Source organism: Brachycentrus maculatus, unplaced genomic scaffold (genome assembly GCF_059751285.1).
Source record: "Brachycentrus maculatus isolate JH-2025_06_01 unplaced genomic scaffold, ASM5975128v1 h1tg000235l, whole genome shotgun sequence".
Taxonomy (NCBI): domain Eukaryota; kingdom Metazoa; phylum Arthropoda; class Insecta; order Trichoptera; family Brachycentridae; genus Brachycentrus; species Brachycentrus maculatus.
Genome location: NW_028280986.1, coordinates 257,501 through 277,154, shown reverse-complemented (window position 1 = coordinate 277,154; position 19,654 = coordinate 257,501). Strand labels below are relative to the sequence as shown.

Sequence of the window (19,654 nt, the reverse complement as noted above, 5' to 3'; positions counted from 1 at the left end):
ATTAAATATGGTTACAAGAAGAGATAGAAGTATAGTACGATTTGTTCAAATTTGGATAACTAAACTCCCATGCAAATATTGCTCCATTTCGCTAACATTTAAAATATAAAAAAACTGTGTTAACCTTTATATTTTTTGTTTCAGATTGTAAGTAAGCAACAATGGTGCATCATCCACAACAGAAGTGTAATAGCAGAAGTGCAATTTAAAGATAAAAGTGTAGATTTTAGGATGCAGGGCATTTCAAACCAAACCGACTTGAAAATGGCAACAGATCAAGTATGGTTACTCGAAGGCATGGGAGTAGAGTGTACGAATTGTTCCGAGTTAGACAACTCAACCCACATGCAAATAGACTGTTCTGATCAGTGGGTAGGTCCAGGGATTTTAGGGACTGGATACTTCCAAGGGATAGTCACAGTTATGTACTTTGTGATATTTTTAGTAGCGTTATTAGGAAACGGTGCCGTTTGTTTCATAGTGAGAGCTTTTCCTCGCATGAGGACTGTGACCAATTACTTCATAGCGAATCTGGCTCTTGGGGATATACTGATGACGGTGTTTTGCGTTCCGTTTTCGTTCATGTCTCAGCTGGTGTTGAACCACTGGCCGTTCGGGGCTACGCTGTGCCGGTTAGTGAATTATTCTCAGGCCGTGTCGGTGCTGGTGAGCGCGTATACCTTGGTCGCGTTGGCAGCCGACCGCTGCAGGGCCATCACTAGGCCGCTGAGGCCAAGGCTGTCCAAGCCCGCCGCTCAGGGAGCCATAGCCGCGGTGTGGGCGGGCGCGCTGGCTACGGCGGCGCCTATCCCCATCGTGTCTGCCCTCGTCCGCCCTACACCGTGGCATGAAACTTGTCAGAGGTAAAATCCACATATTTTTAAAAAACTTTTAACGTATTAATAATTAATCTGTTTACTCTCCACCAATAACCTAGTTATGTTATGGGTGGGGGGTGAACGGTGCATGACAATTTTTATTCTGTATATATAATGAATATATATATGTATGTATATGTGTATATATGTGTGTACGTATGCGTATGTATACATATGTATGTATGTATATTTATAAATATATTTTTAAACTTCTTACCTAGAAAAAAATAATCCTTTAACCACCCTTATTAATTCCTATCCTTTCCTTCTCCTTCCAGCTAAATCTATTATTTTATATAATACCCTTTTTTGTTTTTTGTTTAATCTCTAAATGTTTTTTAATAGTTTTGTAACATAAATGTAGGGTTGTTTACTTGGCTTTTTTTTAACGTAACTATTTTTTATGTTAATGTAATGTAATGTTTATTATTGTTAATGTAACTATTGTTTTATATAATTTTTTTATACGTAAGCTGTACAATTCCCGAATAAATTAAAAAAAAAAAAAAAAATGTTATTGTTCGTGTTATAAACCGATATTTTTAATGACACTCCGATCTGCATGAATAGAAATTTGAATTCACAACATTATGGGTGTGTCCAAATGCTTGTTCACATTGTTACAAAATAACTTTTATCCTATAAAAATAAATGTTATAAGACAACTGGTATAAAACAACCTTGTTTTAAATAACTTTTTGTATTGTTATAATAACTGGTATGAAATAACAGCATTTTGAGTGTGTCCAAATACAAGAATTTGAGTAGTGTCTTCAGCCCCGTAAATGCCCAGACTTCCATATTCTTCTTCATCTTTGATGAGATGTCAAAAAATAATATGAAATAGCCTTGTTATAAAATAACTTTTTTATTTTGGAATAATAACTATTTTAACTTAATAGGAACACAACTTTTAGAAACACACGCAAAACTAATCATTGTTTATAGTGGATAGCGTGATTCTTGACAGCTGCTTAAATTTTTTTACCCACAAATAAAGTGAAATTAAACATATAAGAAATGTTTGTGTTATCTTTTCTTATATATATATATATATATATATATATATATATATATATATATATATATATATATATATATATATATATATATATATAATATATATATATATATATATATATATATATATATATATATATATATATATATATATATATATATATATATATATATATATATATATATATATATATATATATATATATATATATATATATATATATATATATATATATATATATATATATAAAAAGAAGAGACAATGAAATAGAAGAGACAATGAAATACATACTTGGGATAACCATTTTGAATTTTGAAGTTGCTTTCTTCGTTGATAGTACTTGAGTATTAGATTAATGCTTTGCAATGATATTTCTTGGTGGAACTGCATTATATATAATATAATAACAACTTTAAAGTTTTTTTTACAAATCTATATATATATATATATATATATATATATATATATATATATATATATATATATATATATATATATATATATATATATAAATATATATATGTTTATATATATATATATATATATATATATATATATATATATATATATATATATATATATATATATATATATGGAAAAATATATGCAAAAAATAATTTGAAAAAGGTATTTAGTGTTTTTATTATTATATTAAGTACTTGGTGTTTGAAACCATGGAAACGTTCCTGTATTCAGGTATATTTATCGTGATGGTTCACATACCGCAGATGGATAGGACACCCTGAAATACCATTCAACAAGACGAGTGAAGTGTATTGTAGACATTTCATTACATGCCTACATTTATATTTCAACCAACCAAATTAGAAATGCTTTCTCTTCATATTGTATTATCATCGTTTGTTATTAGGAACAAACACACCCTGTCATCGTAATGTCAAAGTTACACAAATTAAATGTTGAAAGCTTCAACCTTTCAAATGTTATAGGTTTTACCCTTCACTGAATTTTATAAACATATGATATAGATGGAATTGGATATAATATAGGTGGTCTGTTCAATTAATACGTAGACTAACGTCGTAAAATAAAATGTACTTTCTTTTTTTTGAAAGCATTGTTAACTTTGTGGTATGGTAATATAACACACTCCTTATCATTCATCGGTCACTTTGTGTAAGTACACAAAGTGAACGATGAATGATAAGGAGAGTTTAAAAAATATACTTTATTAAGAAGTTACATGTCTGGGTGACCTTCAAAGTTTGACGCACATACAAAGGTGTCTTTTTTACATATTTGGAAACTTTCTCGGAATGCTTTTATTATGATGTCCTTCAGCTTCTTTGACGGATTCGCCTTTATCTCAGGAATCGTCCCAAATCTTCTTTCAAAGGTTTTTTGAGTTTAGGGAACAATAATAAGTCAGAGTAGGGTGGGAGGAGAAGAACAGTGATCGAGAGTTTGCCCAAAAATTCACGAGTTCTGAAACCTGAATGCTGATTGAAGCTGATGAAACAACAACGCTCACGATAAAGCTCCACGCGTTAATTGAATAGCGTACGTATAAACCATACCTCTTCTGGTCCACAGAACTTTGATTATTTTGCAAAGAAAGATGTACAACCTGCTCCCATTATACATAAAGTTAATTCAAAAGAAACGTAGTATAAAAGAGCTCTTCATAAATGGATGATGGAGGTGGATAAATTTGAAATAGATCCCATCATTTTATTTGGTCATATTTGATTGCATGTCACAAACAATTTTCTTTCATATGATTTTATAAATAAGTATTGTAAAATGGGCCCTCGGAATGGGAGCACTCAGTGAGAGTTCATTATTGTAATTATGCGTATCATAAAATATAAATAATTAAATAAATTACATGCAATTCTACTCGTTATAACGTATTCAATAGAACGATAAAATCTCATTTTTTCTTGAACGACAAACTACGCCATTTGTAGCGTGTTGATTCAAATGGTTATATACCATATACATCTGACCTTTTCCCATGTTTGTCTAACATGAATTATTTTCAATCAAAAAGCTCCAAATTAAAAAAGTACACAAATTAATGCCACACGACGTTTTTCACGGTTATAAAGAGAAGTTGACCTTTGCTTTTAACGACATCATGGCAATCAACGTCAAGGTACAGATAGACGCCGCGGCGTCGTGCGGTGCGCCGTGGCGTAGAAACTCCGACTGCAAAATTGGCATCGCAGGTTCGATTTCTGTCAATTGTAAAATGAATTTAAACAATATTTATTTTCTATTGGTCTGAGTGTTCGTTTTATATTTTACACATTTACTTTCTCCATCCTTTCCATCCTACCTACAGACAAGCCTCTGAAAGGCTTTGCGGGTTATTCCTTTAAAAAGAAAATATTATTTCAAACAAAAAAAATTGAATGTCCAAAGTTTTGTTCATAACTTGTAGACATGCCTACATAGGTATTTAATACTTAAAGTTAAGTTTTTTTTAAATATTTATATGCGAAGGAACATGAAAAAAATATAGAAGTCTGGTAACTTATTGGGCTTATAACCTGTCATTATCTGGTTTAAGTGATCACTTTACACATTGCGTAACATTCTACCTATGCTGCTCAAATTTCGGAAGTCACATTTATGCTTTAATTGAAAATGTCTACTTCGTCAGCCTCATCTATCATTAAAATAAATATGTTTTTATTAAAACCTTCATGACATGTACTAATTTCTTTCCTTACAGTAGCTATTTTTCATTAAATCATATTTATAACATTCAAACTCGAGTAATGTGTTTGTCAATTATATGAAGTAAAAATGGTTATATCACACAGTGTATAAAGTGATCATTAAAACCAGCCAATGAGAGGTTGTAAGCCCTGTAAATGTCTAGACTTCCATATTTTTCTTCCTCAATCTAGATTTATTAAAAAAGTATAGATATTTCAATTTTACTTTTAAATTCATTAAAACCGTTATTAATGATATCACTAAAAATACTGATTTTAAGCAAGTAAGGGTAAATTTTAGAAAAAATGTGTTATCATAAAGCGACTATTTAATCAATTTGTGAAACAAATAAATTAGTTCTTTCAACTTTTCGTGACAAGTTGAGAGTCTTTTGTACTAGGTAATCTCACAATTTCACATCCCAATGCTAATTATTTAATTCATCTTGTAATTAAGACTTCCCGTTTTTTATCAAAGTTTAATTAGCAAATTAGAAGGCCTTAATATTACTTCTGCTGAAATCTATTTTCTTTTTGATTTTTGGAAACGAATTTCATTTAACTAAATTACCTTTCTCCGAATTTGATTAATTTTTAAATTCATGATTACAGATTAATTAAATGCGAAATTGACCTAGAATACCAAATACAGGAATTTGTTACAAAATATCATATTCTGTTTTAAATATGAGAGCGAATTGTCTTCAAATATTTTTAAAAAGACAATCCAATGAGAAAATTTAAGAAATATTATATTCGGAATCTAAGAGGTTTTTTAATCCTGCTGTTATATTTCATTAATGTTTTTATAAATCCTGCCCCTCTTTTGTTTCCTTATACCAGTTACTTTTAACCTGAGATCTTTCACTTACGTAATATGTATTCAAGTGTATTCAGTTCTTTTCTCAGAACTAGACTGCAGGACTTTGATGACTTTGGTTTATATGTATTATATTTGTATATATTCCTTTATCACGATGATGTTAAAATGTCAGTGTATCGGAAGAGGTGGAGGACATCTGTACTAAATGTTTTGAGGATAATTAGAGGCGATAGTTACGACCATCATTTATGAGTAAAACGAATCAGAAGAAGAATATTTGTGAGAACAAAACTGTTAAACCTTAATGAAAAAAGATGAATCCATATTGTGGTTTGTGCCTTAGGGTTAAGAGGAGAATACGCAAAGAAGGTATGAATTGGAGTTGTGACTGCTACAAAAAATAACGCATATTTTTCATACAAATATAATATAATAAATAAAAATAAAATTATAGGCTACATTAAAAAATTTAAATCATTTTAGAAAGGGTTTAGTTATCTCAATCTTATCCACGATTTGGACCTTGCACAATTAGAAAAATTCTTTGAAAAGTAAAAGTTTTCCCTATTTCAACTTGTCGGGTTGTGGTCCCGTGGTTAGTGTCACGGACTCTTAAGTCAGAGTTTTTTGGTTTGAATCCACTCTACCACAATTTGATACAAATTTCTAATAATGAGCCGCTTAGATTCATATAAATAGTATGAAATTGAAATATTTGTGAAAATAATAAATACAAATATTTCTCTTTTTAGTAAAAAAAAATAGATGGCTGTTGTGAACTTACATGTACTATTTCACGAGTTTGATCGATATATCTATAATAGAAGTTCCGAAAAAATATTAGTTTGGTTGTCAATAATGCGTAGAATTGGTGTATGTTACACGTGTGTAAAGTGATTACTCAACCAAACCTATGACGGTCGTAAGCCCTGTCAACGCCCAGACTTCTTCTTTATCTATGCTTAGATTTTGTCAACTAATATATATTGGACTGGTATTCTTGACTTTTTTTCGGTTTGTATGAGTATACCTTATCAGCTCAAGTTTTTTATATCAAATTGACAAATATGTTATGGGCTCGAAATACGCAAAACGCAAACATTGGGCACCAAATGGCGTGATAACCTATAGATAATGGGTTCCTGAATGAAGCAACGATTTATTTGAAAAAGACGTCATTTAAAAAATCCTATCGCTCATGCCTGATATAAATGTAAATAAGCTTAGGGTAGATGAATAATTAATCCGTTAAACCTTTTTTTATTAATGGTGTATTATAGACACGAGTGATTGCATGTTTGCTAGTTTTACGACGTTAGAAATTAAACGGATTCCCATTCTATAACTAGCATATTGTTTTTATGTGATAAAATGACACAGTAATTAAATTTCAATTGCACTTGGTTTGAAAAAAAAGACACAAATATAATTATAAAAAAATTATATTATGTACATAATAATTATGTTTTCCGGCCGCTGATTTTGGATTTTACCGTTGATTTTCCATATCCGCTTCCAACTGTCTAGTTTAAAAAGTGCATAAGACGTAGTTAACAAAATGTGAAACCTTTAAGAAAGAACGGTTAAACAAATTTATGAAGCGAATGCAGTTGGGAAAAGGAGTAGAGGAAAACTTGGGATGATCAGGTATTTCAAATACTTGAAAGCTGTCTGGTCAGGAGTCGAAATATTTGGCGGGTGTGTATGAGGAGATGCATGCATATGTAAGAGGCGAGGAATGTTTGCAAAGACAGGAGTGTGGAGCTCTATTCTCTCTGCCTAACCCCGCGGAGAAGCGGCGTGATAGTTAGTTAGTAAGTTTTTAAACCTCGTTAAAAACTGCGCTTACAACATAAATGTTATTATCTGTGCATCTAAAAAAATATAACTAAAAGAATATGTACTTGTGTTAGATAATTCATTTCCTGTAAACTAAGTAATAAAATGTGACTAAGCACGCACAGTGTAAAAGCTCCAGCCATAAATCCCGAAGCTCAACGTTCAAAATGTCACGCTAAATTAGGTCAAAATGGTGACTCGATTAAAGTCCTTCACAGATTCAGAAAAATACTTTTTCGTTTACATAATTTTCTTGTTTTCGACCACATTTCTTTAAAGAATAAAATTATGCTCCAAGTTTATGAAGTTTTTTAGTGAAAATATAACATATTTAAATGTCTACTGTTGTTACTTTCATATAATGAAACCTAATATATTCTACAAATTGAGATTTTTCCTTCATTTTTTGCCGTGGAATGTCCTTAATAAAATCTGTGTCTTTTTATAAAACAAGCTATTTAATTTGCTACAATATTCATATTCAAATAGTTTTTTATAAAATAAAACAAATCTATTTATTACGACACAAATATGAAATTTTTATCAAAATAAATGGAAAATGGATTCCTATTTGGCGGATAAATTATTCTTCAACGAACAAAAAAAAGTAATCTGGGAATACTTATCCTAGTTTTGAAAGCAGGGGTCAGATAGTAAAAATAAGAGTTAACAAAATTTTGAGTGTGTCCAAATACTTGTTCACAAATCTGTTCAAAATATTATTTAAGTGATCAATTTAACCAGCCTATGACAGCATTCACCAATTCTACCCATGATTACAACTACACTACTAATACTTTTGAAACTTTCTTTAGATTCGAAACTCAGTGCTTGAATTTAATAGAGACATCTATGGAGAGATGAAAGTAATATTAAATAGAATGTGCTGATTTAAAACATAAACCAAAATACCTTCTCAATATTTTCGGTTTTCTGCAAACCGATGTAAAATGATGAACAGATTAAGTTCCAAGTAAAAGTTTTTTCGCAATCTATAACACAAATACAAAAACGACATCTTGAACTCAGTGGAACTGACAAACAACGTAAATGAAAGTTACACAAAACATCCACAGAATGTTTGTTGGAATGAGGTTAACCCATATTTCGGAAAAGTTTTCCAATAGAAGTTAAATCACTGTAAACTTTTCAAAGAAATATTGATTGATACGATGTTTGTTATTAATATTTTTTTATGGAAATCCTTTAGACTCACACAAAAAAAGGTTTTCTTTTGATATTAGTTAAAACAAAACTTTTTGTTGATGTATTTTCGTGAAAAGTTTTGTAAAATCTTGTGTTTATTCGTTTTATCACAAATTAATATTCAATATGATCTCATATGGGCTCAATAAAAGATTTTACTCTTCTTGGCAAATATTTAATAATGTTTTGGCACGTGGATGCCATTTTTTCGTCTCGAAATCATACCAGAATTATGGACAAAATGAGCTTTTTCACCGTAATGCAATCAATTTTGGAGAGCCGATTCTTACAGATTGCTGATAGATTTTCAATTAGGTTTGTGTCTGGCAAAATTTTTGACCATTCCATCACAGTTCATTGTTTTTGTGTGAAAAATTTCATAATTTTATGGATTTATTGCAGGGGAATAAATCCTGCTCAAATATTTTATTACCATTTGACCTTCGCTTTTAAATCTCTGGTTTTATATTTTCCAGTAGAATTGGGTGATACTTCTTGCTATTCATCATCTCAGTCGATAAAGGAAGCTGCCCTGGTCGATACGAGAAGCACCCCTAAAACATTTTTTTAGAGTGTGTTGAAAATACGAAAAAAATGTTTTGTTAACTAGTTGATGATAAATTATTTATTTGAATTTACGTTTAAGTTGGTAAATACCACTTTTTAAAAAAATCTATTGTTACACGTGTTTCGATGGATTCCGCATCATTTTCAAACACCGTATGTAATGTAATGTAATGTAAAAACACGTAGTGGTTTTTACCAAGTGAAACGCAATTAAAAATGGATAGATACTATTACAAGTTTCATAAAATTAAACAACTTTATTTTAACCACTTTTTTATTATTAGTTCAATTAAACCAATCGGTTTCGATAAAAACCTTGTCATCATCAGGATTTTTTTAATTCTAAAGCATAAAAAAAAAACATTAAAATACTCATAGTTTATTACATTCTCTTACCAAAAACTTTCACACACTCCGTACACCATATGAAAATATGAGTGTGTGGAAGTTTTTGGTAAGGGAATGTAATTAACTATGAGTATTTTAATGTTTAAGAATTTAATGAACCCTGATGATGATAAGGTTCTTGTCAAAACCGGTTGGTTAAAGTGTACTAATAATAAAAAAGTTGTTAAAACAAAGTTGTTTAATTTTATAAATTTTATAAAATGTGCCACAAAGTATCTGCGAAAACATTCAAGAAACTATTACAAGCGTTTGCCAAATCAATTAATTATATTATTTACTCTCTAAAAATATCTTTTTGTCTTCCTCCGTGGTATGATAGTTAGTATGTTTAACTATCGTGCTAAATATGCTAACCATTCTTCCGGGTTCGATTCCCCAGGAAAAGGGGGGGTGAAAATAAATATTAATGATTTTACAAACTAATATTTTTTTAATATTACCCTGGGCTGATCACCTTCATGTTAGTAACGGTGAAGACAAAACTTTGATAATACGATGCAATGCAGATGCACCATTGGGTGCTGATAAGGGTTAGAAAGAGAATATATAATATGTGAAATTATTTTCCAAATTTTTCACATACTAGAAAACAGCTACAATTATCATTTTCATTTTTTAGACTGTATTTTTATTATTATTTGTAATGCGTGATTATTTCCCAAAATTTTGTATAACTGTTAGTAATAGTTTCTTATTCTTCTACAAAATATCAAACAATGCATATTTCATTATAAAACATAAAAATAAATTTTGTTCATAAAAATTTAAAATGAAAGAAAAGTAAGAAAAGGTGATCTTAATGAGGTGATTTTAAACAGAAATTTTAACACTCGCTCAATTCACGAAAAATCTTAAAATGCCATTAGTGAGATACGATCACGTGACGGTTCTGCCGAATTCACATTACAGCCCTTAACCGTACATTGAGTTATTGCTTGGTTACCTGAATTAATGGTAATCATGGCAATTCATTAGTCCCATTCCCCATTATCTATTTGCCTATGGTTACACGACTGAACAAGGTAGGCATTATATTATAACATTTCCCATGGGTTTTGACACTAATGCCTTCTAAATCACTGCAGGCTTTTGTTACCCCACGTGTTTCAGAAGCCATTGTACCATGCAATCCTTGCAAGGCTTTTGACTTTCAAAGTTTTAAAGAACTTTATGAAACTTATGATACCATACGGGTAAGCTAGTTATACGTGGAAGTTATACAGCTTTTGCAAGCTGAAACAAAATATGTTTCAACTCGGTGAACTCTATGTATTATATTGTTTATTATTTGTTTATTCAAAGCATTGTTAACGTTGTGATATGGTAATACATATCGCTCACTCTTTTCATGAACGTCATAAATCAGAATACTTGATTTTTCAGGAGAGCGTTTTTAATGTTAAATATTATAATACAATGCATGAAAAATAAATATGAAGCCACTTTTTGAACTTTTTACTGTGCAACAGATCTTTTTAGGTAAAAGCTGAAGGCTTTTTCTCCATTTGAAAAATATTTAGTATATTTTAAAAAACAATTAAACAATACGTTTTCTTCAAAATGCAAAAACAACACTTTCTGCCCTGTAGCGGGTAAATATTAAGTTAAAATTATGCCGCTTTTGCTGGGATATAGCACATTTTCTGGGCATTCCGAATATATTTACAACTGAAAATTGTCGATTTTTGTTTTATGACGTTCTTGAAAGGAGTGAGCGATATAACATTCTCCCAATTAGTAATCGTTTACATTGCATAATACCAGTTTGTCCGCCTCCGTAGTGTAATGGTCAGCACGCTCGGCTACCGTTCTGGAGGTCCCGGGTTCGATTCCCAAGGGAGGTATAAAAAATATTAGTGATTTTTTCACTGTAATATTTATTCAAAATTACCATAGACTGGTACCTGAAGCGGAGGGCTGATCACCTTTCCTTCATGTATACACGATAAAGATAACACTGCGTTTATATGACACAGTGCCCTATATATATATATATATATATATATATATATATATATACATATATATATATATATATATATATATATATATAAATATATATATATATATATATATATATATATATATATATATATATATAAATATATATATATATTTATATATATATATATATATATATATATATATATATATATATATATATATATATATTTATATATATATATATATATATATATATATATATATATATATATATATATATATATATATATATATATATATATATATATATATATATATATATATATATATATATATATATATATATATATATATATATATATATATATATATATATATATATATATATATATATATATATATATATATATATATATATATATATATATATATATATATATATATATATATATATATATATATATATATATATATATATATATATATATTTATATATAAATATATATATATATATATATATATATATATATATATATATATATATATATATATATATATATTATATATATATATATATATATATATATATATATATATATATATATATATATATATATATATATATATATATATATATATATATATATATATATATATATATATATATATATATATATATATATATATATATATATATATATATATATATATATATATATATATTATATATATATATATATATATAATATATATATATATATATATATATATATATATATATATATATATATATATATATATATATATATATATATATATATATATATATATATATATATATATATATATATATATATATATATATATATATATATATATATATATATATATATATATATATATATATATATATATATATATATATATATATATATATATAATACCACTTTAATAAACACCAATTCGTGACTACCTGTTTTGGAATAAGCATTTCATCATAAGGTCGTTAAAATAAAATTATTACGGTTTGACATTTGTGCAAAAAAAAAAAAAATTGAAAGAGAGAAAGAAGAAAAATGAATCACAATGGAAATATTTTTAAAAATGAATTCAAAGTTAAATTTAGTTGGCTATTTATTATGGGTAAGAATTTATTGATGGCTTAACTTTTTTCTAATTTTCTAGATTATCTAAACAAAGATAGGTTTTATTTACATGTAAAATTTCTAAACCCGTTCTTATTCCAGATTATTTCAAAAACTAAAAAACGCCCGGAATCATCGATTTCACTCAATTTCAATTTTAGACAATTATTAATATCATTTTTCGTTAAATATTATGGTATTTTTTTACATCTCACCAAGATGAAAAAGAATAAGGAAGTCTGGGCATTGACGGAGCTGACGACCGTCATAGGCTGGTTTAAGTGATCACTTTACACACGTGTAATATTCACCAATTCTACCCATTATTGACAACCACACTACTCAAATTCTTGGAAGTTCTATATATATGAGCCAATTTAGAAACCTTGTTCTTGAATCACTAGAACTTCACTAGAGACATCTATTGGTGAGATGTAAAGAAGCCTTTACCAAACAGAAACTCTTATATTGGTATGTGAGGTCCGAATCCTGGATTATAATCACACACATGAGAAACGCCAGAATATACCATTTTCATTTTTATTATCTAAGCTTATAATTTGACCAGACAATTTATTTACATTATTTTGAGTGTGTCCAAATACTTGTTCACAAAATCTGGATTATCTCCAATTACAGGAGTTATTTTCATATTATTTGTTGACATCTCATCAAAGATATTTATTATTTATTAGCTATTTCCATATTCTTCTTCATCTTTGATGAGATGTCAAAAATAATATGAAAATAACTCCTGTAATTGGAGATAATCCAGATTTTGTGAACAAGTATTTGGACGCACTCAAAATGTTGTAAAAGAACCATTAATTTATTTGTTTTTTCCAATAATTTTTTCCTTGTTGTTTGGGTGATATTCAAAAGCAAATCTTGTTTTGAGATTGACATTATAATAAAACATTTAGAAACAGAAGAAGGTTTATATTATTTTAAAATATTTTATTTTAAAAGAGACATCTATTGGTGAGATGTAAAGAAGAAAAATAATATAAAAAAACTCCTGTAATTGGAGATAATCCAGATTTTGTATTTGGACACACTCAAAATGTTGTAAATATTATGTTGAAATATCATGTAACGTTAAATAAAATTAATTAATTATTTTCATAAAAAATGAAAAGGTGAGATTAAAAGGGTGGTTTAATGTATTAATGTACGAATGTATCCAATACCGTTGATGGACACCTCCTTCTTCGTGTCTGGGGAAAACCGTTATTTTCATAAAAAAATATACACACATCACCCCATGCCGCAAATTTCATCATTCCGTATAAAAACCGTATTTTGCATTTTTGTTTTCAGTACACGTACCCAACTTTCCTGACTATGATTTATTACCGAAGTTAAGAGTCAACAAATCATAACGAATGTTTTAAACGAATTACCCCCCAAACGGAATAATAAAACGTTCGGGTGGATAAATTAAAGACTTTTGTGACAAAAATACAATTCAAGCTCAACTTTCTATATTTAAAAGTGACATTTTATTAGTCAGAGGCAGGGATATTTTTCTCTAGGCGGAGTAAACTTAACTTTGAAACTTTGATAAAATATTTAAGTTTTGAAAATTGTCAAGAAATTATTCATTGGTGGAAATTAATAATTATTACTCAAGTGGAAACAGAATTACAAAGGAGTAGTTTAATGACGGAAACGAATTTCTTAATTTAAACATTACATTTTAATCTAAGTAAATAAAAATGTTAATGTGCGCTTCTTGAAAATCTGAAAGTTTTTCACCGATTGCCTTAAATTTTGATGATATTTAATGAAATGATATTTTTAAAAATAAAATTGTACATCACGAATTTTCCATTTCGTTATGCCTACGTCACCATATGTTTATCTCAGAATTTCCCTTATTTTTTAAGGCTTACAAAATTAATCAAAGCTGAAAAACAAAATATTTTTAGATTTTTATAATATTGGTCATTAAGTAATTATTACGTAATGACCAAATATTTTACTTTATCTAATTTTTTTAAGAATTTCTTTTAACTGCGCAGTACTTAAGCAGATTTTAGATTTTAAACTCGTAAACAAATTTTTATTTATATTTTTTTTTTGACATATCATCAAGGATGAAGAAGAATATGGAAGTCTGGGCATTTACGAGGCTGACGACCGTCATAGGCTGGTTTAAGTGATTACTTTAGACACGTGTAACATTCACCAATTCCACCCATTATTTACAACCACATTTCTCAAATTCTTAGTCAAATTATAAAAGTTATCTCTCAAATGAAACGTTCTACTTGAGTTTAGGGAGGGAATGTTATTATTTCATCCGTATTATTGTATAAAATATCCATATACACATTTTGAAAAACAAAATAACCCATGGTATAATAGGATTACTCAAGTGGATAACAAATTAAACAAATGCACCATTTTAATACTAGGCATCCCTTCTTTACAGTCTGTACACAGGAATTATTTTTAAAAACACAACCGACATTGTAATTTTTTTTTCAAAATACCCGTATTTTATATGATGATATAAATTCAAATTTATTCCTGAAATCTAGTAATATGTTTATTTACCCAATCACATTGTTTATTTTGCAATTCTGAATATTGATTTATTTACAATTTCATATTGAATAAAATTTTCAATAAATAATATCGCAGAAACAAACAAAATAATAGAAATATATTAGATAACTGATATGCTTACTTTTCATCAATCATGGTAGATTTATGTCGGTATCTTTCAAAAGGAGATTGAAAATATTTGCCTTTGAGAATATTTCGAATATATTATAAGGTGTATATTGTTTTCAGGTACCTTGCTCCTTTTCTCTAGCGAATTTATCTCACATGACAGGGAGAAAATTCATTTCGTGGGATAGTTTTTTTTTTTTACAAAATTATTTATAATGCAGGTTATATAACATAAAAATAAAATTTATAATCTAATATTTTTATTAAAAATATAATTTATAATCTTATATTTTTATTTTACTTTGATGTAGATTTATTTTATTTTCTCCTTCTTGGTGTAGGCCTTGTGGCATGTTTTTAAGAATGATTAGCCTCCCGAGATGTCGATTCCTTGCTGTCCATCTCTTTGGTGATCTGTCCGGAAGTAGTCTACCTAGTAGGTTGGCACTGCAGTGCAATGCGGGGGTGTCTAGATGATACTTTTCTCCTCATATGCGCATACTAATGTCTTCTTCGTTGCCTTCCCCACCTTTGACATCTTCGATCTTGCATAATTCTCTTATCCTGATGTTCTTTCTATCTTGTAGATTTTTGACAGATATGCTCCTTTGAGTCCTTTATTTCTGACCTCTTAGTGCGTTTTTGTTGCTGTAGTGTCCGGTCTACATTCGTTCCCATATCGCTCACTCCTTTCAAGAACGTCATAAATCAAAAAACTTGATGTCTCAGGAGAACGTTTTTAAAGATCAAAAATATAAAACAATGTATTAAAATTAAATATCAGCCACTTTCTGAACTTTTTACTGCGCAACAGATCTTTTTAGATAAAACCTGAAGGTTGTTTTTCCATTTGAAAAATATTTAGTTTATTTAAAAAAATAAATATACAATACCTTTTCTTTAAAATGCGAAAACAACACTTTCTGCCCTGTAGCGGGTAAGTATGAAGTTAAAAATATGCCTCTTTTGCTGGAATATAGAACGTTTTCTGGGCATTTCGAAAACATGCACAACTGAAAATTGACGATTTTTGATTTATGACGTTCTTGAAAGGAGTGAGCGATATGTCATGATGGGTCACATTCAAGTTTTATATATTTTAATTTTGCTTTCGCTCTTCATGTTAGGGGTTTTCCTTATATTTTTTAGGTATCCATGAGATGACTGCAGCTTTGTTTACTTGTCCCATCATTTCACGTCATAGATCTATTTGACCATACAGGTCCGTGCCCAGATATTTGAACTTTTCCATCCGTTACACTAAGACGCTATCCACAGTCACGCTACATCCTACCGAGAGAACATCGTGCTTTAAGTCTTTGTGACTGATATTGTCACGTTGTATTTTATTTTAAGTCTTTTTATTGTTTTAGCCATAAATAAAAGTAAAATCTAGAAAAAAGTAAAGCCTACTCCCTCCTTGAATACGAGCACTAAGTTCTTACATAAAAAGAGAGGTATTTCGTTACTGAAGTATTGTGTCTTTAATAATTATTTGTACCTAAATTTATGTTAATTAAATGTAATAAATAAAAATATTGTTTTGTATTCATAAATTTTAGTTAGTAATAAAACTTTTCCTTTAGCTGTGCACAGTAATTAAAACTCATGTTGATTATTTTGACTGTTAAAACATCATTTAATTGAATCTTTGAAAGTCAATTTAAGTATTAAAATCTAAGCGCACAGCGTAGACTATTTATTCTCCTTCTTCCATTGTCTTTAACAATGAATAGAGCCATTCGTTTCAATCTAACTTTTAAGTTTACTCTCTCAATGCGTTGCTTCTGATTTATATGTTGAAGGGGAGGGGTTTCTCGGGGTGTAATACCTTCCTAAAGACATCGGATATGGAAGTTCTGAGTGGGTACTTCCGCTGACTAGTTCATTTCCGGAATAAATATAAATTGGTTTCTTGATGAGTTAGGATGGGTTGACTGCAATTTTTGCTGCTCTTTGAAAAACACGACAAGTATTGGAATTCCCATCACATGTTTATATGTTTTTAAATAAGGATAATTTATTAATTACTAAAAATATCCTTACTTATATAAGTAAGAATATTTTATCAAAACTAAAAAAGAGCAATGCCATATCGCTCACTCCTTTCAAGAACGTCATAAATTAAAAAACTTGTTTTTTCAGGAGAACGTTTTTAAAATTTAAAAAAATAATACAATGAATTAAAAATAAATATCAAGCCACTTATTGAATTTTTTATTGTGTAACAGATCTTTTAAGTAAAATCTGATGGTTTTTCCTCCATTTGAAAAATATTTAGTATATTAAAAAAAAAATATTAAACAATACCTTTTCTTCAAAATGCAAAAACAACACTTTCTGCCCTGTAGCGGGTAAATATTAAGTTAAAAATATGCCGCTTTTGCTGGGATGTAGTACATTTTTTGGGCATTCTAACAACATGCACAACTGAAAATTGATGATTTTTTATTTATGACGTTCTTGAAATGAGTGAGCGATATGTAATATTAGATAATGAGTTTTATTTATTTTTCAATGCATATTATTTTAAAAAGGCACGCTTCGGGCACTGTCATAAGAGTTATATTCCCATGGTTTTGAAATTTTGTGAAATATTATGGTACTCAGCAGAAAATAATAAATATACGTGGCTTAACTCATATTCAAAAACATATGTTTTTTTTTTATTATTCATCAAATATTATGTATTTTTTTAAAAACAGATTAAAATTTAATTATTTGAAAATATGTCAATAATTTACAAAAAATTACGATTTAAAGCAAATTTGATTTTTAAAAATACTTTCTTTCTTATTATGAACTCTTAAGTATTTTTTACTTACATGTCAAATTTTCTTCACAATGTTTTGAGTGTGTCCGAACACGTAAATAATATGAATGAATGAATAAAAGTGGCTAAATAAAATCTTTCTAAATCCATCATACATGGCGGTTGTGAATTCAATCATAAAATGTAATGAGATTGAGCAAATATGTATGAATTTCAAAAATTGGAGTAGTGCATTTGTCAATCATCGGTAGAATGGTGAATATTACACGTATGTAAAGTGGTCACTTAACCAGCCAGATGTCAAGTCGTAAGTCCTGTAAATACCCAGACTACCGTATTCTTCTTCATTTGTTTACAACATTTGTAAATAAATTACCTGGTCAAATTATAAGCTTAAATAATAAAAATGAAAATGGTATTTTCTGGCGTTTCTCATGTGTGTGATTATAATCCAGGATTCGGACTTCACATACTAATATGAGTTTCTGCTTAGTAAAAAGCTTCTTTACATCTCACCAATAGATGTCTTCAATGAAGTTCTAGTGATTCAAGAACAAGGTTACTAAATTGGTTCATATATATATAGAGCTTCCAAGAATTTGAGTAGTGTGGTTGTCAATAATGGGTAGAATTGGTGAAAATTACACGTGTGTAAAGTGATCACTTAAACCAGCCTATGACGGTCGTCAGCCCCGTAAATGCCCAGACTTCCATATTCTTCTTCATCTTTAATGACATGTCAAAAAACAATAATTTATAATGTAATATGCATTGTTAGATATTTTATAGAAGAATAATAAAGTATTAATAACAGTTATACAAAATTTTGGAAAATAATCACACTTTATAACTGATTATAATAATATAGTCTTCTTCATCTTTGATGATATGTCAAAAAATAATTCTTCATTTGTGTTGAGATGTCAAAATCTTTTTGATAATTTCAAGTCAATATATGTGTTTCAAATATTATTTTTCAAAGACCAAATCAAAGCTATGTTTCTAAACTTGGCTTAGTCTTCTATGGAAACTATACGAGTAAAAAGTTCTATGAACTGTATCACATGATGCAGTTTGAATTAATGTACCAAAATATTTTGTAAAACAAAACAAATTAAACTTTCGTAAAGTGTCGTGAATTTAAGGTAGCACAATTTAAAACTTTTCATCCCCGTTGTCCACTATACGGCTTTTTGGTTAACTTACTTTGGAACTGAACCTAATTGAATCCACATGTCGCATACGGGCATCACTCCACCGGGAATGGACCGGATTCGATTATGGTTTTAGAATAATTAATCGAATGACTAACTAGAAAAGAGAATTACGTCCATGCTAGAAACATTGCCATCACTAGAAGGGATGAGAACCGTAGGTACCCAAGGACCAAATTGTTAATTATTTAGTTAAGCGGATTTTTAATAAAATTAGGTTGATTATTTTTATTGACACCACAAACATTAAAGAAAAAAAAAACTTTCTACATTACAATATTTTAATAAACGTACATATTGATTTCACTAGACAAGCAGAACTTAAATATGAAGCAGTGGAAATTTGAATATCAAAGTAATTATGGATGTTAACTCACGGACATAGAATATGTTATTGCATATCAGGGTAAAAAAAACATTTACGTCTCAGTTTCGATATATTTGATCGAGTATTTTTGTTTAAAAAA

At 28.6% G+C, this 19,654-nt stretch overlaps 1 protein-coding gene across 1 annotated transcript in view; it reads left to right on the top strand.

Moving 5' to 3' along the window:
* The first annotated feature begins 423 nt into the window (after positions 1–423).
* Positions 424–19,654, top strand: part of LOC148306602 (RYamide receptor-like) — a 95,758-nt gene continuing 76,527 nt past the window's right edge. Inside the window, exon 1 of the mRNA XM_088264679.1 lies at positions 424–863. Within this exon, the coding sequence (XP_088120805.1) occupies positions 424–863 (440 nt within the window). The remainder of the gene's footprint in view (positions 864–19,654) is intronic.